Here is a 27,324-nt window from a genome sequence, read left to right on the forward strand (position 1 = left end):
GCAAACCATTAAAGGATTACTGAACTCAAGTTAAGCACTAAGTGGTGTCAGCAGCACCTACAGGTAAAGGCCCCGCCCCGCCCGCCCCGTCCCCGCCCCCTTTCTTCCGCATGCTCCGCCTAGCCCGCTCGCAGATTGCTGGGGACCTTTCTGGACAGTCACCTCCCACCCAACCACCTGGAACGTTAACTGGGAGGGGCGGGACTGGGCGTGGCGAGAGCGGTGAATTGATTGGCTGCAGACCATGCCGCGGAGCAGGACGGGGTGGGCCTGCGCGTGCGTAGAGCCGAGGCGCGCCGCTGGCGGCCGTTAAAAATGGCGAGTGTCGCCGAACTGAAGGCTGGTGAGTGAGAGTGGGCGGGTTGCCAGGTTAAATGCACCTGGTCTGCAACTTGTGAAGAGGATGGGACGAAAGGGCGCAGGAGCCAGCCTTTCCAGGTGGTCGCTCGGCGGCGTCAGGGCCTGCGGAGGCAGCTGATGTGGCGGCCGCGGCGCCAGGGCCCCTGTGAAGGAAGGGGTGGCACGGGACCGTCTTTAAACCAGCTCTGAGTTGGAGCAGGAGTCGCAGAACATGCAGGTACCTGAGAGGTCTCCAGTCCTGCGTCTTGGGCCTCTGGCGCAATTTTTTGGACCCCGCCTTCGGTCTTTCACGCGGGGCTGATGTTCACAGTACCCACAGCCCTTCCTAGTGCTGAGCATGGTCCTGAGCCGTTAGGTTGGTTGTCCCGGGGCGTCCTTACCACCTGGGAGGTAGGTCCCGATTTTCCATCGGGAAAAACGAGAGGTAGACAGTTGCCTGGGCACCTCTCTTGTCTTTTTCGGAAAAGTTCCACCAAGGTGTGAGTCCTTAAGCCAGTAACATTTGTACCTCGTGAGTTTGAAGCAGAGGTCGACAGGTAGTACTAATGGTATAGTTGTCAGTGATTGAGCCTTACATGGTCGGACCGTGCCCAGCCCCTGTGTTATCTGATTGATTCCATGGAACAACCCTGTACCCATTTCACAGATTTGGAAATTGAGGTGCTGAGAGGTGAAATAGCCCGCCCGAAGTGATGTGGGTAGGAAAACGTGGGGCCTAAATCAGAAATTCTTAGAGGTTTGGCCCGGAGGGGTTCAGTCCCATTGAGATGAATCAATAATCTGTCAGTCTAAGACATTTTCAAACCTGTAGGAATTTTTTAAGAGTTTATCTGAGCCAAACTGTCCGTAATTCCCGGGAAACAAAAGTCTCAACGGATTGAGAAAATGGTGGTTTTGTCACTTATTTTATACAGCACGAAATTGGTTGGCTTGATGGTAGAGTAGGGAGGTGGGATTGGATAAGAAGTAAAAGTGTATATTGAAACTTCTTTTAAAATAGTTCATAGTTAATTAACGTGATAACAATAACAATGAGGGTGTTTGTGGTTTCTGCCCTGATGAGGCGGCTCACCCTGAGGGGGCAGGTATAGAAGATTACTCTTACATTTCAAAGGCTTGTTATCAGGTACATTAGATGCAAAAGACAACAGATAGGCTAGGATTAGGTGAGCATTGGCCTTTGTTAGAGAAAAATACTTCCCTAGGATTGACTACCCACTATCCTGTAGATCAGTGGTCCCCAAACCCCGGGCCGTGGACCGGTACCAGTCCGTGGGCCATTTGGTACCGGTCCGCAGAGAAAGAATAAATGACTTACATTATTTCTGTTTTATTTATATTTAAGTCTGAATGATGTTTTATTTTTTTAAAATGACCAGATTCCCACTGTTACATCAGTCTAAGACTCACTCTTGACACTTGTCTTGGTCATGTGATACACTTATCTGTCCCACCTAAAGGCTGGTCCGTGAAAATATTTTTTGACATTAAACTGGTCTGTGGCCCAAAAAAGACTGGGGACCACTGCTGTAGATTTCCTTAGATCTCTGAGTCTGCAAAGCCACCATGCAGTCCTTTCCTGAGCTTGTCAGGTTCAGCCTGTGGCTCCTTTTTCATCCACAAATCATAGAATCATACAAAAGGCACTCCTTGATCTATAAGAATGGACTTCACATAAATTGATGAAACCTTGTCCGAGGAATACATGTCACACAGAATATTCCATACAACTTTGGTACTTAGGTACTTAGGGATATGAACCTGATTAAGAACCTCTTTCAGAAGAAGTTATAGTATGATGTTTTAAGCATGATAATAGAGGGAACGGCAATGTGAAATGATAGGAAGCCCAAGAAGAACTTTGGGAATTAGGGACTGTCCTGCACAGATGTAGGGAGCCCTTCATGTTTTTTTTCCTGCGTTCCCCAGTTCTGAATGTGCTATGCTCAAGAGAAACCCAATGAAAATGTGTTTGTCAATCACTTACGTTTTACAAGCTTTTACCTTTTTTAAGTGCTTCCACATTTTTCCACCTAACTTGGTCTGTCTTTGAGAGGTAGAGCTCATGTTGGAGAAGGCAGCTGAGTATGAGTTGGTGATCTGCCACTGGGGTGAAGATGAGCTATGTATGCTAGGGGACTGAACTCCAGCTTCATTAATTTCATTTCTCTGCTGACTTGGTGGCTGAACTCTGTGTGCAAATACAGAGTAATTGCAACAAGATCCTTGCCAGTGGAAAAAAAGCTTTTCATCTAATTTTCAAAGATGGAACTAGAGAATACGGGTTCAGTTCTGATCCCAAGATTATGATAAGGCTGTACCATCCTTTTATGGACCAGTTAAAAAGTCTGATTTGGTAATAACGATACACTTAAATACCTGCAAAAAAGTGTGAGGGGTGATTTTAAAATGAGGGGTAAGAAAGCTTAGAGTCTAGTTTAGATTGTATCTCTTTAATCATATGAGCAAGTTTTTGTTATTATTTATCAAAGCTTAAAAAATATTTATGGCCTGACCTGTGGTGGCGCAGTGGATAAAGCGGCGACCTGGAAATGCTGAGGTTGCCGGTTCGAAACCCTGGGCTTGCCTGGTCAAGGCACATATGGGAGTTGATGCTTCCAGCTCCTCCCTACCTTCTCTCTCTGTCTCTCTCTCTCCCTTTCTCTCTTCTCTCTAAAATGAATAAATAAAAATTTTTTTTTTAATATTTATGTTCCTGAGCTCTCTTTATGAATTTTCATTATTGTGTACTGATTTGGTGCCTTTGACAGAGCACAGTACAGAATTAAGCTATATGTGTTACACCCAGTAGTATAAAGCACTGTATTATAATGCTTCTAGGTAGCATTTATTGAGCTCGTTTAATGTTCTGGGCCCTGTAGGTGGGATGTGCTGATTCTCTGGAGTTGTTATTTAGTCATTAGGGACAATTTGAAAAAAGGTTCCAGCCCCCTACAAGGGATGGTGCCAATTCAGCCCTATACCTTTATCATCCATACTAGTATTTATAGCTAAATCTCATAATCACAACTATTATTTGTAATAACGACCCTTGCTCATCAAGTTTATATATCCCTGATTTCTTAAGATGGCCATGATATACTGTCTTTGATTTCTAACAAGGCATAAAATGTCAAAATCCTGTTGTTATAAGGAATTATAATTGTCTTAAAAAAAAAATAAAAAAATCCCAAAACAAAACCCACTTTTTTGTTCAGAATGGAGTATACTTCCTTTTATGGAGTATACTTGTAATCTTTAATCATCTTCATTCTAGACCAGAGGCTTTTAGTGACACACAGAACCTGTCTGCAGTAATAAACACTCTTGAAAGTATATGAGACACTGGGGTAAGTTCAGGTCCTAGTGTGCTGACTAGAGGTCTGTCCCCCCTTTTGTCCTGAGGAATGTGTATCAAACTGTAGCCTGTGTCAGTGATGATGTTCGAAGGATAAACTTGAATTTGCTTAAATATATTAAAATAGTAAATGATCGCATTTTGGGGACTTTTAAAAACATTTTATTTATTGATTTTAGCGAGAGAAAGAGAGACAGACAGAAACATCAAGTTGTTCCTGTATGTGTCCTCACTGGGAATTGAACCAGTAACCTCTGAACTTCGGGACAATGCTCTAATACTCTAACCAACCGAGCTATCTGGCCAGGGCTGAACTTTATTTTTTATTACACACATGGTTTGTGGTAGCTAATGTAATAATTGTTCAGTTCATCACAGTGTTTAGATTGAAAGTTGCTATTAAGCCATTTACCTTTTAAACTTTTTTCTTTAAAGTAAGCCTAAGAATGACAAAATTTATTCTATGACTGAAGCATTAATGTTTTATATTTAACAGTTTTAAAGGACACCTTGGAAAAAAGGGGAGTCTTGGGGCACTTAAAAGCGAGAATTCGAGCTGAAGTTTTCAATGCTCTAAATGATGATGGTGAACCCCAACCACCATTGTCTCATGAAAACCTTCTTATTAATGAATTAATTCGAGAGTATTTGGAATTCAACAAATATAAGTATACAGCATCTGTCCTCATAGCAGGTAAGAGGTTATTGTTAGCAACCTGAGACAACATTTGCTTCTTCCCTTCCACTAGTTCTAAGGAAGTATTTAGCCTGGAAATCTAATTCCATTCTGAAACAGTGTCACCTGAGTTACTGGGACATAAAAATCCCATGGACTCTTTCCATACCTTGACCAAATTCTCATGAGGCTTGTATTGTAGGGGGAAGTAATTAACCAAATAAGCACTTATACTGGGGCATAGTTTGAAAAATCATATATAAATTTTGATACTGAGAATAAATAATTGTTCATATTTTATCCTTTTTGCTGCCATGCTAGTCTTTTTTCTATGGATATGTTTTAATTTTTTTTAATTTTATTTATTTATTTTTTACAGAGACAGGGAGTGAGTCAGAGAGAAGGATAGACAGAGACAGACAGACAGGAATGGAGAGAGATGAGAAGCATCAATCATTAGTTTTCCGTTGCGCGTTGCAACACCTTAGTTGTTCATTGATTGCTTTCTCATATGTGCCTTGACCGCGGTCCTTCAGCAGACCGAGTAACCCCTTGCTGGAGCCAGTGACATTGGGTTCAAGCTGGTGAGCTTTTGCTCAAACCAGATGAGCCCGCGCTCAAGCTGGCGACCTCGGGGTCTCGAACCTGGGTCCTCTGCTTCCCAGTCCGACGCTCTATCCACTGCGCCACCGCCTGGTCAGGCCTATGGATATGTTTTAAAATTACATAATATTTAATATACAGTGTGTCCGTAAAGTCATGGTACACTTTTGACCAGTCACAGGAAAGCAACAAAAGATGATAGAAATGTGAAATCTGCACCAAATAAAAGGAAAACTCTTCCAGTTTCATACCTATTCAGTGCAGTTCGATGTGGGCTCATGCACAGATTTTTTAGGGCTCCTTAGGTAGCTATCCCATATAGCCTCTACAGACTTGTCACTGACTGATGACCTACCAGAATGGGGTTTCTCCACCAAACTGCCGGTTTCCTTCAACTGCTTATCCCACTGAGTAATGTTATTCCTATGTGGTGGTGCTTCGTTATAAACGTGCCGATATTCACATTGCACTTTGGTCACGGATTTAAATTTAGCGAGCCACAGAACATGTTGAACTTTCCTCTGTACCGTCCACATCTCTACTGGCATGGCCGTGGGCTGCTCCGCTGTATACACGGTATTTTGTCATCATCTGCGCATGCGCACATGCTGCCATATCATATCATCCTACAGAAACTGGGAGGGTTTTCCTTTTATTTGGTGCAGATTTCACATCTCTATCATCTTTTGTTGCTTTCCTGTGACCAGTCAAAAGTGCACCATGACTTTATGAACATACTGTATATTATATTATACATGTATTCTTTATTTAAATATGTAAAATATTGGAGCTAAAGCCTCAAAATATTACTACTGTGTATCGGTTGTGGATATATATACAAATGTATATAAAAGCATGGTATTTGTTTATTTATTTTTATTTTTTGTATTTTTCTGAAGCTGGAAACGGGGAGGCAGTCAGACAGGCTCCCGCGTGCACCCAACCGGGATCCACCCGGCACGCCCACCAGGGGGCGATGCTCTGCCCATCTGGGGCGTTGCTCTGTTGTGACCAGAGCCACTCTAGCACCTGAGGCAAAGGCCATAGAGCCATCCCCAGGGCCGGGGCCATCTTTGCTCCAGTGGAGCCTCAGCTGCAGGAGGGGAAGAGAGAGACAGAGAGGAAGGAGAGGGGGAGGGGTGGAGAAGCAGATGGGCTCCTCTCCTGTGTGCCCTGGCCGGGAATCGAACCAGGGACTTCCGCATGCCAGGCCGATGCTCTACCACTGAGCCAACCGGCCAGGGCCATGGTATTTATTTAAAAAGGATTAGGAAGGTAAACTCCAAACTCATTCTAGTGATGAGAGGGAGAGAAACGGTATTGGAAGAGGAGGTGGGCAATTAAAGATAAATTTACTTTGTTAAATTTTATTTCTTAAGAAAGAAAGTAGCCTGACCAGGCGGTGGCGCAGTGGATAGAGCGTCAGACTGGGATGCGGAAGACCCAGGTTCGAGACCCCGAGGTTGCTAGCTTGAGCGCGAGCTCATCTGGCTTGAGCAAAAAACTCACCAGCTTGGACCCAAGGTCGCTGGCTCAAGCAAGGGGTTATTCGGTCTGCTGAAGTCCCGCGGTCAAGGCACATATGAGAAAGCAATTAATGAACAACTAAGGTGTCGCAACGAAAAACTAATGATTGATGCTTCTCATCTCTCCGTTCCTGTCTGTCTGTCCCTGTCTATCCCTCACTCTGACACTCTCTCTGTCTCTGTAAAAAAAATAAAAAATAAAAAAAAATAAAATCTGATTAAAAAAAAAAGAAAGAAAGTAAAAACTGGAAGGATATATGCAATAGTCAGACAGGCATTTCTCCTGGGCAGGGGTTGGAAATGGGATGGGGAGGATGAGCAAATTCACCTTGGGTGTACAGGGTAGGCAAAAGTAGGTTGTTGTTGAGTATGCAAAACACGTTTTATTCTTGTATTATTTTCCATATGAATAACTATAAGCCTACTTTTGCCTACCCCGTACAGCTTTTGATTCCCTTAAGGTTTCATCTATGCTTCAAGACTGTTTCATGTCTTAGCTTGACCAGGCGATGGCGCAGTAGAGATAGAGCGTCAACCTGGGACACTGAGGTCCCAGGTTCGAATCCCCAAGGTCACTGTTTGAGCCGGGGCTCATCGAGCTTGAGCACAAGCTCACCAGCTAGAGCTCAGGGCCACCAGCTTGGGTGTGGGATCATCAACATGATCCCATGGTTACTGGCTTGGCTGGAGCCCCCTAGTCACAGCATGTATGAGAAAGCAATCAGTGAACATCTAAGGTGCCACAACTATAAGTTGATGCTTCTCATCTCCTTTTCTGTCTGTGTGTCTGTCTCTCTCACTAAAAAAGAAAGGAAGAAAACCAAAACAAAACTTTATTTATTTATTATTATTATTTTTTACAGAGACAGAGAGTCAGAGAGAGGGACAGACAGACAGGAACAGAGAGAGATGAGAAGCATCAATCATTAGTTTTTCATTGCGCATTGCAACATCTTAGTTGTTCATTGATTGCTTTCTCATATGTGCCTTGACTGCGGGCCTTCAGCAGACCAAGTAACCCCTTGCTCGAGCCAGCAACCTTGGGCTCAAGCTGGTGAGCTTTGCTCAAACCAGATGAGCCCGTGCTCAAGCTGGCGACCTCGGAGTCTCGAACTTGGGTCCTCTGCATCCCAGTCCAATGCTCTATCCACTGCGCCACCGCCTGGTCAGGCTGCTCAACTGTTTTTTGAAGTGGCTGTACCACTTTTGCTCTTCTGCCAGCAAAGTATGAGTTTGCCAGCATTTAATGTTCAGGTTAATTTCATTTTTAGAATTATTGCCCCCAAATGGTATTGGTCCTGTCATGTGTTTAATTCACAGCCTTCTCACAAAGAGGCTTCTGAAGCTTAACATGGTGGTTTAAATGCAGAAATAGTATTTTCTTAACCAAAAATTAGATTAGAAATGGATTTATGTTAAACCGTATTAAGTTTTATATTTAACAAAATATTTTGAAAGTCATAAAATCATAAGTTGGATCTGCCATCATTATTTTCCAAAATCTGAAAAATGTATATACCTGGTAAGTGTGTTTCTCATTGACTTATATTTGCTTTTCAGGTTAGTAAGACTCAGTGTTTTCATGATTTCTCTCCCCCCAGAATCTGGTCAGCCTGCCGTTCCATTGGACAGGCAGTTTCTCATCCATGAACTAAATGCATTTGAAGACTCAAAGGATAATACAATGTAAGAGCATATTTTTAAAATAAGCTTTTAGGTATTGTTGTATTGGGGTCACAATCTCATAGTGGTGGTTTCATTTCATTTCAGCCCAGGAGGTATTTATTTGGTCCTGCTGTGTGTCCAGCACTGCCTCCCATCCCAGGTGTGCAGCAGGGAATGCGTCAGATGAGGCCTCTGCTCTCCGAGTTAAAATTCCTGTGGCTTCTGAGGACTGAACAGCCCTGCCTCTTTCTGAGGGGCACTCCTCTTGGCTTCTTGATCAGTCCTTTTTTTTCTGATGCTTTTGCTTTATCAGCTATTTTTTTCCTCAGATTTAACTCTTCCTCCCCACCTTTCTTCAGTTCAACTTAGGAATGTGCTCAGATCTTCCCTCTCCAAAAACACCGAGCTACTTCCAATCCTGAGCTACTGCTCAGTCTCCTTTTTACCCCTGAACTTAGTGCAAATCAGCCGTCTGCTTTTATTTTATTACTCCCTCTGTGGTCCTCCCTGCATCTTAAATTCTCCCCTCCTGATTTATGAAAAACTATGCTCTTAAAAAGAGGAGTAACCACTTTCTACTAGTTTCTAGCTCTTTTCCTACTTCAGTGTTTCTTAAACTTTTTCCAGAGAACCCCTGAATGGCAAAAGAAACAAAAAAACAAAAAAATATATATTATATAGACCTCTGGGAGCATAGCTCAAAGCAGTCTTCCTTTAGCAGGAAATTTCTCTAAAGTATTATGTTTTTTTTCTTTCAAAAGAATTTATTGAAATTTTTTCATTCCCCTTCATGGTGTCATTTTAACGTTAAAATGTTTTAAATGACGTACCAGTTAAATTGAACTCTCCCACAGATCTTTGTATGAAATTGTTCTAGGATTATATGCCACCTTTATTCTATAGTTTGTACCAAATCTCTAGCACCAAGAGTGGGTGTATATTTATATTTCCATCTCAAGTTTTACTTGAGATTCTCCAGCATTCTGTAACATGGACTTCACACTTCCTTATTACATTTTGTGTCATTTGTCTTCTGTAACCCTTTACTGTCTTGATTTTCCTGTCTCCCTAATAGTATTCTCAGTTTCTTTATTGGCTCCTTTGGCTTTCCTTGAAACTGTGTACACATGCCAAGTTTTGTCCTTTTTTTCTTGTTACCTTGCCTACTTTTCTAAGTATTCTTGAATTTTTAATGATACCTCCATGCTGGTAACTCGCTCAGTGAAGCTGCAATGCTGTAACGACCTAGTCTCTGAAGTTACTTACATGTCTTACTGGATTCGTTACCAGTGAGTTTAGCCTGCACTCAAGGGAAGAGTAATTAGGCACCACCTTTTGAAGGGAAAAGAATGTTATAATAATTTAAACCCATCACACCTGCTAATGACTAAATCGATATCTCAAAAAAAATCAATCCATTAAATTGTATTTTCAATTATGAGGTTGGAAACAAAGGAAAACATTGGTTGTACCTCTTTTTATTGCCAGCACAGTAGCTTCTACTTGTGCAAGGCTACTGATATGAAATCCAGGCAGCATACTGTAGGAAAAAGAATATGGGACTTGGGGTTCAAGTATAAAATTTGGTTACTTACTAGCTGAGGGATCTCTAGCAAATTCTCTTTAAGCTGTGGCCCTCTCACTTATAAGTTGGGGATGATCCTTATGACATTACAAGGTGAGAATAAACTGAATAGAGGCAAAAAAAGTTTTGTAAAATGTGAAGTAGCTTTTTAATGATTTTTATTGATTGACTTTTAGAGACAGAGGAACGGAGGAGGGAGAGAAAGAGAGAGAAAAGGGGGAGGGGAAGTATTAATTTGTTCCACTTAGTTGTACATTCATTGGTCACTTTCCATATGTGCCCTGACCAGGGATTGAACCTGGAACCTTGATGTTTTTGTACAATGCTTAAACTGGCTGAGCTAACTGGCCAGGGCATGTAAAGTAGCTTTTTAAATATTAGTTCTTTTTTTTTTTTTTTGTATTTTTCTGAAGTTGGAAACGGGGAGGCAGTCAGACTTCCTCATGCGCCCGACCGGGATCCACCCGGCATGCCCACCAGGGGGCGATGCTCTGTTGCAGACAGAGCCATTCTAGCACCTGAGGCAGAGGCCATAGAGCCATCCTCAGCACCCGGGCCAACTTTGCTCCAATGGAGCCTCGGCTGTGGGAGGGGAAGAGAGAAACAGAGAGGAAGGAGAGGGGGAGGGGTGGAGAAGCAGATGGGTGCTTCTCCTGTGTGCCCTGGCCGAGAATTGAACCCAGTACTCCTGCACACCAGGCTGACGCTCTACCACTGAGCCTACTGGCCAGGGCCTCCGGCATCCCTTTTATAAGGGCATTCATCTTATTCATCTGCTCTCATGACTAATAACCTCCCAAAGGCGCCACCTCTTAATTGTGCATCTTCTCAGAGTTTCAATGTTTGAATAATAATGATATACTGATTTTAACATCTTAATTATTTTTGTTTGAAAAATACATGCATGGACAAGGCCCTGGCCAGTTGGCTCAGCAGTAGAGTGTTGACCTGCCATGTGGAAGTCTTGGGTTCAATTCTTGGCCGGGGCACACAGGAGAAGCACCCATCTGCTTCTCCACTCTTCCCTCTCTCCTTCCTCTCTATCTCTCTCTTCCCCTCCCACAGCCAAGGCTCCACTGGAGCAAAGTTGGCTCCGGTGCTGAAAATATCTCCATGGCCTCCACCTTAGGCTCTAGAATGGCTCCATGGCTCCAGTTGCAATGGAGCTACGTCCCAATGGGCGGAGCGATGCCCCCTGGTGGGCTTGCCAGGTGGATCCCAGTTGGTCGGGCGCATGTGGGATGCTGTCTTTCAGCCTCCCTGCTTCTCACTTCAGAAAAATACAACCCCCACCCCAAAAAATGTGACAATTTGCAAAATAACCTTGCAAAATTTTTTCTAAGTCTAGTGAATTACTTGACTATTTTGTTGTCAGAGGTTGCCTTTTTAAAGCACAGATCTTTTAAGCTTTTCCTATTTATGCAAATTTAATTGATTTTGGTTTTCTTCCTGCCATAGACCTCTTTTATATGGGATTTTAGCTCACTTCATGCATGGAACTAAGGACAGCATCCAAAGTACATTTCTGAAAGGATCTTCGCTGCAGCCTTCACACCCACACTGTGGCAGACAACCTGGTGGGAGAGAGGGAATGGGTACGTGTTTTCTGAGATTCATCCTTTACCTGTCAGCAGGGGGATCTTCTTCTTATATATTTTTATCTTTGGAATAGTAAATTCCACTTATTCTAATATAGTTTTTATTTTAAACAATTTTTTTTGTGTGTGTGACGAGACAGAGAGAGGGTCAGATAGGGACAAAAAGACAGGAAGGGAGAGAGATGAGAAGCATCAATTCTTTTTTTTGTGTGTGTGTTTTTCTGAAGTTGGAAACGGGAGGCAGTCAGACAGACTCCCGCATGCGCCCGAAGAAGCATCAATTCTTTGTTGCAGCACCTTAGTTGTTCCTTGATTGCTTTCTCATATATGCCTTGACCGGGGGTAGGGGGGGTTACAGCAGCCCGAGTAACCCCTTGCTCTTGCCAGCGACCTTGGGCTTAAGCTGGTGAGACTTGCTCAAACCAGATGAGCCCTGCTCTCAAGCTAGCAATCTAAGGGTTTCGAACCTGGGTCCTCCGCGTCCTAGTCTGAGTCTCTTTTTTTTTTTTTTTTTTTCATTTTTCTGAAGCTGGAAACAGGGAGAGACAGTCAGACAGACTCCTGCATACGCCCGACCGGGATCCACCCGGCACGCCCACCAGGGGCGACGCTCTGCCCACCAGGGGACGATGCTCTGCCCATCCTGGGCGTCGCCATGTTGCGACCAGAGCCACTCTAGCGCCTGAGGCAGAGGCCACAGAGCCATGCCCAGCGCCCGGGCCATCTTTGCTCCAATGGAGCCTTGGCTGTGGGAGGGGAAGAGAGAGACAGAGAGGAAAGCGCAGCGGAGGGGTGGAGAAGCAAATGGGCGCTTCTCCTGTGTGCCCTGGCCGGGAATCGAACCCGGGTCCTCCGCACGCTAGGCCGACACTCTACCGCTGAGCCAACCGGCCAGGGCTAGTCTGAGTCTCTATCCACTGCACCACTGCCTGGTCAGGCATATTCTAATATAGTTTTAACCTATGTTATTTATCTTCCAAAAACAAAATGCTTTTCAGAAACAGAATTTTGGGAAGAGGCAGGTGGATGACGACAAAATTTTTATTTTATATTTTATGTTTTGCAGACAAAATTTTTAGATATGTATTGAAAAACCTGATTTGCATTTAAATTTGTACTTTCTGGAGCAGCCTAGTCCTAGGCATATGGAATAAATAGCTTTTTGTCAAGGCATCATGTTTTTTCCCTTTAAGAATAAACAAAGTTAAAATTATTGACTACAGGTAGAGGAGTATTAGGATTATGTGTCTTTTGAATTTTCAGGATGCTTTTTATGGTACAGTGGTAGGTATCTACAAATAAAAATAGCTTCGGAGAATGGCCCATTTTTTTTTCAGAATGCTCACTCTTTAAATGAGCTTTCAGTTGTTTTGATTGCATCAGCTGTAGGACCTCAGTTTGATCATCTAAACCAGGGGTCTCAAACTCGCGGGCCGCATGCGGCCCACCCACCAATTTTGTGCAGCCGCAGACTGGCCCGCAGACTAATCCATGAAGTTTGATTAGTCTGCGGGCCGCACAAAATTGGTGGGCGGGCCACGAGTTTGAGACCCCTGATCTAAACTATCCCTTAATTTTTGTGAGCAGTATAGATGACTTAGACTTAGAGCTCAGTGTATCCTGCTGTGGGGAAGAGAGCTGAGCTCTCCTTTTAAGAAGGACATATGTGCCTTGATGGAATAAGCCCAGGGTTTTGAACTGGCGACCTCAGCATTCTAGGTCATCACCTTATCCACTGTACCACCACAGGTCAGGCACAAAAGAAATCTTGAATGTTGAAATAGACTTTTAGGAAACATCTATAAATGTGAATTGCCTTTTGTAGTTTTCTTAAACTGTGAGCATTATGGATTATGTTAAATATTAGCTTGAGATCTGAAAGCTGGTGGCCTTTTTGAGGGTATTTCTGTCTTTACTAGGAGTTATCCTTCTATATATCTGAGCTGGATGGAACATTGGAAAAGAAATTCCCCCGCTACTTGTTTTACAGCTGAGAAAATCAAGGCTGAGGTGACTGAGTCATTGACAGCCTGTAGTGGTTCATTTTAGCAGCTCGGCACCTCGGGTTGCTGTTCCCGTACACTTTTCCATTTAAAGAACGTGGGGTTTTTCCTAGTCCCCTCCTCCAGGATTTGATAAAGAACTGTCATTAGTGCCTGCTATTTGGCAGGTACTTGAGTCTGTCTGACTGTCTCCCTGTTTCCAGCTTCAGAAAAATACAAAAAGTAAAAAAAAATAATAATAATACTACAGAAATAAACTTTCGTCTACTCACAACTGTAAGCCTATTTTTGCCCTGCCGTGTGGACTGTACCTGGAACAACACAGAAAGGACTAGCAAGGCTGCGCAAGCGTGCTGTGCAGATTCCTGAAGCATTTCGTATTTTTGTTATCCTTTAGATAAGAGGAAGAGAGAAAGGTTTTCCAGACAAACAAGAGCTGAGGGAATTGAACAGCAGAAGACCTGCATTGTAAGAGGTGAAAGAAGCTAGTCTACAGGAAACAAAAAGATACAAGTATACAAAATCTTGAGTAAGGTGACAAATAGAAGCAGGAAATTGTAATTGTGTTTCAGACTAGGTATTAAATAATTATAACATAAAGGTTAAAGGGGGAAAAGCCCTATGTGCTCTGTAGTCTCCCCGAGGGCTCTGGGAGGCCAGTGGTTAAGTTCTCTCTGCTCCAAACCACCCTCCTTGAGTTGTGTAGAAAAAGTGTTGCTAGCAATTAGTATTTTGAGAATTTTACATAACTTCTAAACACCAGTCTCAAAGAAAAATAGGCACTGGATGGAAAATTTGCAAGAAGAGGCAAGGAATTGATATTTTGTGTCTGGGGACAGGATATGGGTGGTTAGAGACAGGAGTAAAGAAACTTCACATTGGTAACCCTTTTCACCTTCCTTTTGAATTTTGAAGCTGCATTGCTGCATTAGTACTCAAAAAATAGTTAGACTTTAAAATAACTGGGGTGGGCAAAAAGTAGGTTAGAACCCTGTGCCAGAGTGTTCCAGAGTGTAGCAAGTCGACTATAGGATATTTAAATATGAAGGCCGGCAATGTGAGCATTTAGGAGGTTGTACCTGAGGGCACTGTGCCATTCTGTTGAGTTAGTAAAGCCATTATAATGATTACAACCTGCGTGTCTTTGTCCATATAACTGTAAACCTACTTCTGCCCACCTCTGTACGCACTGTTATTATACATGTTATTCTACAATATGCTTTTTTTACTTGTCAAAATAGGTAGATTTACTTCTCCCTCATTTTTAACGTTGTGTGGTATTCTGTAGTATTGCTAATCACTCTACTGATGGGCTGTTCTGTTTTTCTATTTTCTGCTTTTACAGTGTCGCAGTGTAGCATTACTTGATTCTCACAAGTATTTATAATATGGATACTTAGAAGTAGACTTGCTGGTTCAAAGCATATGTGTATTAAAAAATAGTCTAATATTGTCTAATTTCCTCCAAAAAGTCTATTACCAATTTATGTTTACCAAGAATACATTAACACTTGTTACACAGTAAACCATGACATTTGTATTTTCAATGCTTTTGGGAATAATAGCCTCTTGAGAAATAACTTTTGTAACTTGTAAGCTTTAAAATCAGTCTCCTTAATATTCATGGCTAATGACTGATAAGAAAGTTATAAGTGCCTGGCCTGTGGTGGTGCAGTGGATAAAGCGTCGACCTGGAACACCGAGGCCACCAGTTCGAAGCCCTGGGGTTGTGTAGTCAAGGCACATATGACAAACAATCAATGAACAGCAGCTATGAGTTGATATGAAGGCTCTCAGGCCCCTTCCTCTCCCTTTTCTGTAAACTCAGTAAATAAAATCTTTTTTTTTTTTTTAAAGAAAGAAAGTTATAAGTAATAGAGTATTTCTTGAGCAAGTTGTCCTGAGATGAAGGTCACCGTGGTTGGCAGGGTGGCGTGGGGAGGAGTGAGGAGAATGAGAGTGCAGTACTGACATTCTGTATAAAGTGCCAGAGGCGGATACAAAAGATGGCAGCGGAGTAGGCGGACACACAGATGCCCAGCTCTCAACACCAAACTGGAATACAAATCAATTTAGGAAAAATCAGCATGAAAAACCAACACTGAACTGCAAGAACAGCTCTCAAAAACCAAGGAGCAAAGAGGAAGACACAATAATCCTGGTAAGGAGTGCCTGAATCTCCTCTACTTACAGGAACGGAAGGGGGGGTGGTGAGGCTGAGAGCCCAGAGAGGATTTCACAGAGGAAAAAGAGCAGAAACTACTGCTCACAGCCACTTACCTGGCGACCAGGGAGCAAGGTGGGTTGAAAAGACCAGCTTATCTCCCAAGTGGAAAGGACAGGGAGAGGGACAGACTGTGAGGGGCTAAGGTATGCAAGAAACGAAATAAAAGAGCTGACTCATTCGTGCTGGAGGCGGCCATAGTTGGGGGAGGGACTGAACCTTTCACAAAACAGAGCTGAAGTGCTTCCGGATCAGAGATCTCCGGACATCTATCCAGCTCCAATCAGCGCAACAAGACACAGCTAAAAACAAGAAGTGGGGAGGAGGGGCAGTAACTCAGGTCTCCATGGAGATCTGAGATACACCTCCCCCTACTGAAGCTGAGAAAAAACCCTGCCCCCAGTGAGATTAGTTGGTGGAAGAGACCTTCAGTGTCTCAGGTTACACCCACAGCATTCCTGGTTACAGTTTCAAGGAAGCCCCCTGCTGAGATCAGTTAACAAGACTATCACCTGTTAAGAAAACAAACAAATCAAGACTTTAAAGCTGCCCAAATCCGAAAGTGGATTAGAAATAATAGCTGATACCAACCCAAGAAGACCTAGAAATAACACAACTGAAATGTGGAGGCAGACTAAAACGCCATGATGAGAAGACAAAGGAGTGCAACCCAAATGAAACCACAAGAGACACCTTTGAGAGATGAGCTGAGTGATATGGAAATAATCAAACTTCCAGATGCGGAGTTCAAAATAATGATTGTAAGGATGCTTAGGGATCTTAGAACAACAATGGAGGGGCAGTTTGAAAACCTAAATAAAGAAATAGCAAGTATAAAAAAGAACCAGTTGGACATGACAAATACAATATCAGAAATAAAGACCACAATGGAAGGAATTAAAAACAGGATAGATAGAGCAGAGGATCGAATCAACGAGTTAGAGGACAACTGGAATGAAGGCATGAAAGCAGAGAAGAAAAGAGAAAAGAGACTCAAAAAGTCAGAGGAAACTCTTAGAGAGCTCTGTGACAACATGAAGAGAAATAACATCTGCATCATAGGGGTTCCTGAAGAAGAAGAAAAGGAACAAGGGATAGAGACTTTGTTCAATCATATCATAGCTGAAAATTTCCCTAAATTAATGCAAGAGAAACTCTCACAAGTCCAAGAAGCACAGAGGACTCCATTAAAGAGAAACCCAAAGAAACCTACACCAAGACACATCATAATTAAAATACTAAAGCTAAGCGATAAAGAGAAAATATTAAAAGCTGCAAGAGAAAAAAAAGTTATCACCTACAAAGGAGCCCCCATAAGGATGACATCCGACTTCTCAACAGAAACACTTGAGGCCAGAAGGGAATGGCAAGAAATATTCAAAGTAATGCAGAACAAGAACCTACAACCAAGACTACTTTATCCAGCAAGGCTATCGTTTAAAATCGAAAGAAATAAAAAGCTTCCCAGACAAAAAACAACTCAAGGAATTCATTACAACCAAACCAATGCTGCAGGAAATGTTAAGGGGCCTGTTGTAAACAGATCAAAGTGGGAAAAGAATATAGCAAAAAAAGGAATACACCTTTAAAGAAGAAAATGGCAATAAACAACTACATATCAATAATAACCTTAAATGTAAATGGATTAAATGATCCAATCAAAAGACATAGGGTAGCTGCGTGGATAAGAAAACAGGACCCATACATATGTTGTCTACAAGAGACACACCTTAGAACAAAAGACACACATAGATTGAAGGTAAAAGGATGGAAAAAAAACATTTCATGCAAACGGAAATGAAAAAAAAGCTGGGGTAGCAATACTGATATCAGACAAATTGGACTTTAAAACAAAGGATATAGTAAGAGATAAAGAAGGCCACTACATAATGATAAAGGGAGTAATCCAACAGGAAGATATAACTATTATAAATATCTATGCACCTAATATAGGAGCACCCAAATATATAAAACAGACTTTGATGGATTTAAAGGGCGAGATCAACAGCAATACTATAATAGTAGGGGATTTCAATACCCCACTAACATCACTAGATAGATCCTCAAGAAAGAAAATTAACAAAGAAACAGCAGACTTATTGGAAACACTAGATCAACTCGATTTAATAGATATCTTCAGAACCTTTCACCCTAAAGCAACAGAATATACATTCTTTTCAAGTGCTCATGGTACATTCTCTAGGATAGACCACATGTTAGGGCACAAAAGAGCTCTCAACAAATTTAAGAAGACTGAAATCATATCAAGCACTTTCTCCGATCACAACGGCATGAAACTAGAAATGAATCACAGCAGAAAAGCTCAAAAATTCTCAAACACATGGAAACTAAATAGCAGGGTGTTAAATAATGAATGGATTAAGAATGAGATCAAAGAGGAAATAAAAAAATTCCTAGAAACGAATGACAATGAGCATACAACAACTCAAAATTTATGGGACACAGCGAAAGCAGTGCTGAGAGGGAAGTTCATAGCACTACAGGCACATTTTCAGAAGCTAGAAAAAGCTCAAATAAACAACTTAACCCTGCATCTAAAAGAATTAGAAAAAGAACAGCAAGTAAAGCCCAAATGTAGTAGAAGGAAGGAAATAATAAAGATCAGAGCAGAAATCAATGACATAGAGGCTAAAGAAACAATACAGAGGATCAATGAAACTAAGAGCTGGTTCTTTGAAAAGGTAAACAAGATTGATGAACCTTTAAGTAGACTCACCAAGAAAAAGAGAGAGAGGACTCAAATAAATAAAATTAGAAATGAGAGAGGAGAAATAACAACTGACACAACAGAAATACAAAATATTGTAAGAAAATACTATGAAGAACTATGCCAAAAAACTAGACAACCTAGATGAAATGGACAAATTCCTTGAAACATACAATCTTCCAAAAATCAATCTGGAAGAATCAGAAAACCTAAACATACCAATTACAACAAATGAGATTGAAACAGTTATCAAAAAACTCCCAACAAAGAAAAGTCCGGGGCCCGATGGCTTCACAACAGAATTCTACCAAATATTCAAAGAAGAACTAACTCCTATCCTTCTCAAGCTATTTCAAAAAATTCAAGAGGAAGGAAGACTTCCAAGCTCCTTTTATGAGGCGAGCATAATTCTGATTCCAAAACCAGGCAAAGACAACACAAAGAAAGAAAATTATAGGCCAATATCTCTGATGAATATAGATGCTAAAATCCTCAACAAAATATTAGCAAACCGGATCCAACAATATATGGAAAAAATCATACACCACAATCAAGTGGGATTTATTCTGGGGAGGCAAGGCTGGTACAATATTCGTAAATCAATCAATGTGATTCATCACATAAACAAAAAGAAGGAGAAAAACCATATGATAATTTCAATAGATGCAGAAAAAGCATTTGATAAAATCCAGCACCCATTCATGATCAACTTTATAGAACAGAACTACCATGAATAATGAGTGTCGCTTGCATAAGGTGGTTCTCTGGACAACTGATATTTGACAAAGGAGGTAAGAAAATACAATGGAGTAAAGACAGCCTCTTTAACAAATGGTGTTGGGAAAATTGGACAGCTACCTGCAAAAAAATGAAACTAGATCACCAGCTTACACCACTCACAAAAATAAACTCAAAATGGATAAAAGACTTAAACGTAGGCCGTGAAACCATAAATATCTTAGAAGAAAACATAGGCAGTAAGCTCTCTGACATCTCTTGGAGCAATATATTTGCTGATTTATCTCCACGGGGAAGTGAAATAAAAGACAGGATAAACAAATGGGACTATATCAAACTAAAAAGCTTTTGCACAGCTAAAGACAACAAGAACAGAATAAAAAGACAAACTACACAATGGGAGAACATATTTGAAAATACGTCTGATAAGGGGTTAATAACCAAAATTTATAAAGAACTTGTAAAACTCAACACCAGGAAGACAAACAACCCAATCCAAAAATGGGGAAAAGAGATGAATAGACACTTCTCCAAAGAGGACATACAGATGGCCAATAGGCATATGAAAAAATGCTCAACATCACTAATCATTAGAGAAATGCAAATTAAAACCACAATGAGATATCACCTCACACCAGTCAGAATGGCGCTTATCAACAAAACAACACAGAATAAGTGCTGGCGAGGATGTGGAGAAAAGGGAACCCCTCCTGCACTGCTGGTGGGAATGCAGACTGGTGCAGCCACTGTGGAAAACAGTATGGAGATTCCTCAAAAAACTGAAAATCGAACACAATCAAATGTCAAAATAATCTAGAGATATTTTCTCTCAACATATGTACCCTGATTTATCAATGTCACTGCATTAAATTTAATAAAAAAAAAATGCCAGACGCATCAGAGAATCGAGGTCAAGTCAGTGAAGCTTTGGGTGGAAAGCTCAGTGGGAGACTCAGAAATGAGGACGGCTGCTGAACCAATAGAACAGTGATTTTGCAGATTATTTTTCTTGATCATCAAAATTTTTCTTGGCCTCAGTGCAGTGACTTGTGAACTGGAGGCCAAACACTGCATTATGGTCCACTAACATGTTTAAGCATTTCGTTCCCTTTATCAACTCGAGCTTACTGTTGGAAGGATATGTAAGTTTTATTTCACAACATTGACAAGGTTATGAAGATGTTAAAATAGTTATTCTTCAGATTAAAATACTTTTATCTCTACAGAAACACATCCAGTTGAAATACAAAACAGTAAACTTGAACTCTTTTTTTTTTAAATATGGAACGCTTCACGAATTTGCGTGTCATCCTTGCGCAGGGGCCATGCTAATCTTCTCTGTATCGTTCCAATTTTAGTATATGTGCTGCCGAAGTGAGCACTTGGACTCTCTTTTATTTGAAATAAGTCCAGAGCAGGGGTCCCCAAACCATTTATCCGCCCCGCCACACTTCCGGCAGGGGTACCTCTTTCATTGGTGGTCAGTGAGAGGACCTGGAGCACTGTATGTGGCAGTGCTGCAAAGCACGGCATCGCTCACATACAGTACTACTTCCAGTGACGCGGGAGGCACGCATCACAGCTCCGGAAGCGCGTCATATCACTTGTTACGGCTATCAGTGACAAGTGACAAATATGGAACCAGACATTGACCATCTCATTAGCCAAAAGCAGGCCCATAGTTCCCATTGAAATACTGGTCAGTTTGTTGATTTAAATTTACTTGTTCTTTATTTTAAATATTGTATTTGTTCCCGTTTTGTTTTTTTTACTTTAAAATATGTGCAGTGTGCATAGGGATTTGTTCTTAGTTTTTTTTTGTTTTTTCTTAAGCTGGAAACGGGGAGAGACAGTCAGACAGACTCCCGCATGTGCCCGACCATGTGCCCGACCGGGATCCACCCGGCACGCCCACCAGGGGCAACGCTCTGCCCACCAGGGGGCGATGCTCTGCCGCGACCAGAGCCACTCTAGCGCCTGGGGCAGAGGCCAAGGAGCCATCCCCAGCACCCGGGCCATCTTTGCTCCAATGGAGCCTTGGCTGCGGGAGGGGAAGAGAGAGACAGAGAGGAAGGAGGGGGGGGTGGAGAAGCAAATGGGCGCTTCTCCTATGTGCTCTGGTCAGGAATTGAACCCGGGTCCCCCACACACCAGGCCGACGCTCTACCGCTGAGCCAACCGGCCAGGGCCTCTTAGTTTTTTTTATAGTCTGGCCTTCTAACGGTCTGAGGGACAGTGAACTGGCCCCCTGTGTAAAAAGTTTGGGGATCCCTGGTCCAGAGTATGCCAACACGAAAACACTTCTTTCATCAAAGTGCTGAAAAAAATGAAGAGGGTGTATATAGACACACTTACCTTTGAAATAGTAGCCAGTTCATTAGTGCTGCTGGTATTGGTACTTGTCATATTGAAGGCACAGTAGTTTTGCTATGGATAAAAGACCAGATACTTTATAATTTATTTAATTATTATCAGCTCAATTTTATGCATGTGTTTGAAAAAGTATTTGAGTAACATACTTCATTTTTAAATAATGCTTTTATAGAAAACCTAAAATGGTTGTGACTTAAAGATACTGTTAATTTTGTTTTGTCCAGTGAAGTTGCCTAAAATCGAGGGAGATTTTTTTCATCTGTGATCCAAAGCTGTAGTAGTATTTACATTATTTCTCCTCTTTAAAAAAAGAAAAAGAGCCTGACCAGGCGGTGGTGCAGTGGATAGAGCATCGGACTGGGATGCTGAGGACCCAGGTTCGAGACCCCGAGGTTGCCAGCTTGAGTGCGGGCTCATCTGGTTTGAGCAAAAGCTTACCAGCTTGGACCCAAGGTCACTGGCTTGAGCAAGGGGTTACTTGGTCTGCTGAAGGCCCATGGTCTAGGCACATGAGAAAGCAATCAGTGAACAACTAAGGTGTCACAATGTGCAACGAAAAACTAATGATTGATGCTTCTCATCTCTCCGTTCCTGTTTGTCCCTATCTATCCCTCTCTCTGACTCTCTGTCTCTGTAAAAAAGAAATGAGAGAAGGGAAGATAGACAGACTCTTGCATGCACCCCGACCAGGATCCATCCGGCAACCCCTGTCTGGGGCAGATGCTCAAATCAGCTGAGCTATATTTAGCTCCTGAGGCTGAAGTGCTCAGACCAACCAAGCTAGCCTCTGCTTGGAGGGGGAGAGGGAAAGAAGGGGGAGAGGGAAGGGTGGAGAGCAGATGGTCGTTTCTCCTGTGTGCCCTGATGGGGAATTGAACCTGGGACATCCACATGCCAGCCTGCCAGGGCTTTTTTTCTTTTTTTTTTTTTTTTTTTTTCATTTTTCTGAAGCTGGAAACAGGGAGAGACAGTCAGACTCCCGCATGCGCCCGACCGGGATCCACCCGGCACGCCCACCATGGGGCGGCGCTCTGTCCACCAGGGGGCGATGCTCTGCCCATCCTGGGCGTCGCCATATTGCGACCAGAGCCACTCTAGCGCCTGGGGCAGAGGCCGAGGAGCCATCCCCAGCGCCCGGGCCATCTTTGCTCCAATGGAGCCTTGGCTGCGGGAGGGGAAGAGAGAGACAGAGAGGAAAGTGCGGCGGAGGGGTGGAGAAGCAAATGGGCGCTTCTCCTGTGTGCCCTGGCCGGGAATCGAACCCGGGTCCTCCGCACGCTAGGCCGACGCTCTACTGCTGAGCCAACCGGCCAGGGCCTTTTTCTTTCTCTTTTTTAAAAGTATTTACATTATTTCTGAGGATGATCAGCTATGGACTAATTAAGACTGTGTGTACAAATTGTCTGTAGAACAAATTATAGAATTAGAAAATCGGGTATGTGTTTTGGTTCTAAAATTGCATGTTTCTAATAACCTCTAAATTTGTGAATTTCTCATGTTCTCAGAATTATCATTAAAAAAGGTTATTTTTCAGTTGTTAAAAAGTGGGGAATGGGGGGGGTTCACATTTTCTTAGGAATTTAATTTGTGCTTTGCTTTTTTTTTTTTTCTGAAGCTGGAAACAGGGAGGCAGTCAGACAGACTCCCGGATGCGCCTGACCAGGATCCACCCAGCACGCTCACCAGGGAGCAATGCTCTGCCCATCCGGGGTGTCGCTCTTTTGCGACCAGGGCCACTCTAGCGCCTGAGGCAGAGGCCATGGAGCCATCCCCAGTGCCCAGGCCATCTTTGCTCCAGTGGAGCCTTGGCTGCGGGAGGGGAAGAGAGAGACAGAGAGGAAGGAGAGGGGGAGGGGTGGAGAAGCAGATGGGCACTTCTCCTGTGTGCCCTGGCTGGGAATCGAACCTGGGACTTCCGCACGCCAGGCTGACGCTCTACCACTGAGCCAACCGTCCAGGGCCAGTGCTTTGCATTTTTATCACATTGGGTATTAAGTTTCTACGGGGTCTTTTAGAATACTTCTGCCCTCTACCTCAGGGGTTGGGAAACTTTTTGGCTGAAAGAGCCATGAATGCTACATATTTTAAAATGCAATTCCATGAGAACCATACAATGACCCTTATCCATTATCCTTACACATTATCCAATTAAAATTTGGTGTTGTCTCGCCTGACCAGGCGGTGTGCAGTGGATAGAGCGTTGGACTGGGATGCTGAGGACCCAGGTTCGAGACCCCGAGGTCACCAGCTTGAGCGCGGGCTCATCTAGTTTGAGTAAAGCTCACCAGCTTGGACCCAGGGTTGCTGGCTCAAGCAAGGGGTTACTCGGTCTGCTGAAGGTCCGCGGTCAAGGCACGTAGGAGAAAGCAATCAATGAACAACTAAGGGGTCACAATGCGCAACGAAAAACTAATGATTGATGCTTCTCATCTGTCTGTCCCTGTCTATCCCTCTCTCTGACTCTTTCTCTGTCTCTGTAAAAATTTGGTGTTGGCCCTGGCCGGTTGGCTCAGCGGTAGAGTGTCGGCCTAGCGTGCGGAGGACCCGGGTTCGATTCCCGGCCAGGGCACACAGGAGAAGCGCCCATTTGCTTCTCCACCCCTCCGCCGCACTTTCCTCTCTGTCTCTCTCTTCCCCTCCCGCAGCCAAGGCTCCATTGGAGCAAAGATGGCCCGGGCGCTGGGGATGGCTCCTCGGCCTCTGCCCCAGGCGCTAGAGTGGCTCTGGTCGCAATATGGCGACGCCCAGGATGGGCAGAGCATCGCCCCCTGGTGGACAGAGCGCCGCCCCATGGTGGGCGTGCCGGGTGGATCCCGGTCGGGCGCATGCGGGAGTCTGACTGTCTCTCCCTGTTTCCAGCTTCAGAAAAATGAAAAAAAAAAAAAAAAAAAAAAAAAAATTTGGTGTTGTCTCAGAGGACAGCTGTGATTGGCTCCAGCTACCCCCAACCATGAACATCAGCGGTAGGAAATGAATGGATTGTAATACATGAGAATGTTTTATATTTTTAATGTTATTATTATATTTATTAAAGATTTGTCTGTGAGCCAGATGCAGCCATCAAAAGAGCCACATCTAGCTCGTGAGCCATAGGTTCCCGACCCCTGCTCTACCTTCGTCCTCTGTGACAAAAGAAATTGAGCGGAAGTGACTAGGGCCCCTTCTTTACTATTGCTGGAGCACAGCGAGTGGCCATCGGGTTCTCTGAACTCTCATGGAACTTTATTTTTTGTTTTTGGCTGAAGAACTTTTTCTACAATTTTTTGGATAGTTTTCTGATTTGTGTAGGAAAATGTAAATTGTGCTAGTTATCTTCTTGCCACAAGAGGGTACTGCTGGGAGGCATTTCTATTTGAAGGTAAGGTTGTTATTATTTTTCTTTTTTTTTTTTTACATTTTATTTATTTATTTTTGTGACAGAGACAGAAAGAGTCAGAGAGAGGGACAGATAGGGACAGACAGACAGACAGGAAAGAAGAGAGCTGAGAAGCATCAATTCTTTTTTGCGGCACCCCAGTTATTCATTGATTACTTTCTCATAGGTGCCTTGACCAGGGGGCTGCAGCAGACTGAGTGACCTTGCTCAAGCCAGCGACCTTGGGCTCAAGCTGGTGATTCTTGTTCAAACCTGATGAGCTCACGCTCAAGCTGCTGACCTCGGGGTCTCAAACCTGGGTCCTCTACATCCCAGTCCGACGCTCTATCCACTGCGCCACTGCCTGGTCAGGCTCTTCTTTTTTTTTTTTTTTTGTATTTTTCTGAAGCTGGAAACAGGGAGAGACAGTCAGACAGACTCCCGCATGCGCCCGACCGGGATCCACCCGTCACGCCCACCAGGGGCGATGCTCTGCCCACCAGGGGGCGATGCTCTGCCCCTCCTGGGCTTCATTCTGCAGCGACCACTCTAGCGCCTGGGGCAGAGGTGAGGCCAAGGAGCCATCCCCAGCACCCGGGCCATCTTTGCTCCAATGGAGCCTCTGCTGCGGGAGGGGAAGAGAGAGACAGAGAGGAAGGAGAGGGGGAGGGGTGGAGAAGCAGATGGGCGCTTCTCCTGTGTGCCCTGGCCGGGAATCAAACCCGGGACTTCTGCATGCCAGGCCAACGCTCTACTACTGAGCCAACCAGCCAGGACTCAGGCTCTTCTTTTTAATTGAAGTTCAACACCCCTCAATATACTAATTAAGCAACCTGTCCTTTCTTGTGAATTTCATTTTTTACGTATAAGAGAAGTGTGTAGTTACTTATCTATGGGTTTACTCCAAGGAATACTCTATTCACTTAAAAAAGGTCAAACTTTTTTGAGTAGTCACTAGTACTAAACTTTTTTTATTTTTTTAATAGTGTTTAAAGAGTTGTGATCTTTTTCATTGTAAGCCAACTGAAGAACTCATACAATATTAAATAAGTAACATCCTGAGATATATGTAGCTATGTTGCCTACTGCCTATTTTAACTTAGGGCAAGCATTGACATTCGTTTCTGTTCATTTCAGATGACCACCTAAGAAAAGAGGAGGGGAAAAAAACTGAAAATGAAGATCTTCGTATTTCTCAAATCGTGAAAAGATGACATTTCCATTTGGCTATCTTTTATCTTAAAATTGTATGCATTAAATAACTTATTTATTTTCTCATTACCAAAATGTATCACCAATATTTATACTTTGTAGGCATTTGAGTTTCTGCAAAACGTTTAGTATTTCATGTTTTACTGCATTTGTGAATAAAAGCTCACTCTGTCATGTAGCTTACTGGATTTGACTTGAAAGAGAATGTATTGTTTTTAGAAAGTATTTTAAAGGTCCTTAGATTTGTGAGAAGTGAAAAGGTTTTGTAGTACCCTGTATGTTGTTCCTAAAAAAAATCCAGGTCTTTATAACCATATCATCTGCTGTGTAGCATGGTACATTAATTAAATTCCCTCAGGCTGGAACTATAGTGGTTTGTAGAAGAATTTATGCTTTCTTTTTTAAAATAGTTTAAAGAAAAAATTATTTCTATGAAATTTGATCTTTTTGATTAGCTATTTTTTATATAACCACTTATAATTAGACTAAAATATCTGAATTACTATCTAAAATTGAAGTCTGAAACTAGGTAACAATGCACTTTTTCTTTCCTAGGATCATTTTGGCTTCTACTGGAAAATTTAATTAAAATGTAGAGGAGAAACTAATTTTTTTCAGTTTGCTGTAAGTAAAACAAAGAGTTTATTACATGAAGAATGTGGAATCAGCATGAAGAGACAGGCTTTAGGAAAATCCAGAAAGTACCTTCTAAAAGATGGCATTGTAATGTCCATGTGGCCTTCAGTTGTGCAATTATAAAATGAGCTATTAAACAGCCAACCCCTAGTTATTTGGGCTGTGAAAGTCTTATTAAATGTTAGTTATTATTCTTGGGATAGAAAAAAAGTAAGAGCTATTATAATGCTATCTCTAAAATGCTGTTTTGATATTTATTAAGATATTTTTATAATGTAGAGTCTACAGACTGATTTCGCTGAAAACTGTTACAGTAGACAGCACCTGATTAGCAACAGTCAGAAGGTGTATTCAGAACAGAGCTGCAGCAGCACCTGTATGCTGACAACATTCAGCTTAAACGTCTTCCACAGGGAAAGTGGTAAGGGCAGCTATTGGTAAAACTGGCATTCTCTGTAGAGTATTGATTCTGTGCTACCTTTGGAAATTATTGAAACTTTTGATTTTATACTTGATGCTAGTCAGTGTTTATTCCTTACAGATTAACCAAGAATTTTTATCTAAATAAAACAAATTGTTAAAGAAATCCCCTTAGCCTGACTTGTGGTGATATAGTGGATAAAGTGTTGACCTGGAACACTGAAGTCGCCAGTTCAAAACCCTGGACTTGCCAGGTCAAGGCAC

The 27,324-nt window shown here is 42.6% G+C and overlaps 1 protein-coding gene and 1 non-coding gene across 6 annotated transcripts; one reads left to right on the forward strand and one right to left on the reverse strand.

The window, feature by feature from the left end:
* Nucleotides 1-253: 253 nt before the first annotated feature.
* CEP20 (centrosomal protein 20) lies at nt 254-26,192 on the forward strand. Of its 5 annotated transcripts, none has more exons than XM_066382547.1 (6): nt 254-343; nt 4,215-4,412; nt 8,125-8,209; nt 11,232-11,368; nt 13,772-13,879; nt 25,928-26,192. In XM_066382547.1, the coding sequence occupies exons 1-5, from the start codon at nt 316-318 to the stop codon at nt 13,861-13,863; spliced, it is 540 nt and encodes a 179-aa protein (XP_066238644.1). In that variant the 5' UTR covers nt 254-315; the 3' UTR covers nt 13,864-13,879; nt 25,928-26,192. The 5 variants fall into 5 exon arrangements, with proteins under 5 accessions (XP_066238644.1, XP_066238643.1, XP_066238645.1 ...); XM_066382546.1 differs by having other exon boundaries at nt 13,772-13,849; nt 25,930-26,192; XM_066382548.1 differs by lacking the exon at nt 13,772-13,879 and having other exon boundaries at nt 25,930-26,192.
* On the reverse strand, nt 20,340-20,446 carry LOC136404596 (U6 spliceosomal RNA). The gene has a single exon (XR_010751318.1). It is a non-coding gene; the product is annotated as a U6 spliceosomal RNA (small nuclear RNA).
* Nucleotides 26,193-27,324: the final 1,132 nt, after the last annotated feature.

Source organism: Saccopteryx leptura, chromosome 4, assembly GCF_036850995.1.
Source record: "Saccopteryx leptura isolate mSacLep1 chromosome 4, mSacLep1_pri_phased_curated, whole genome shotgun sequence".
In the NCBI taxonomy this organism is placed as follows: Eukaryota; Metazoa; Chordata; class Mammalia; order Chiroptera; family Emballonuridae; genus Saccopteryx; species Saccopteryx leptura.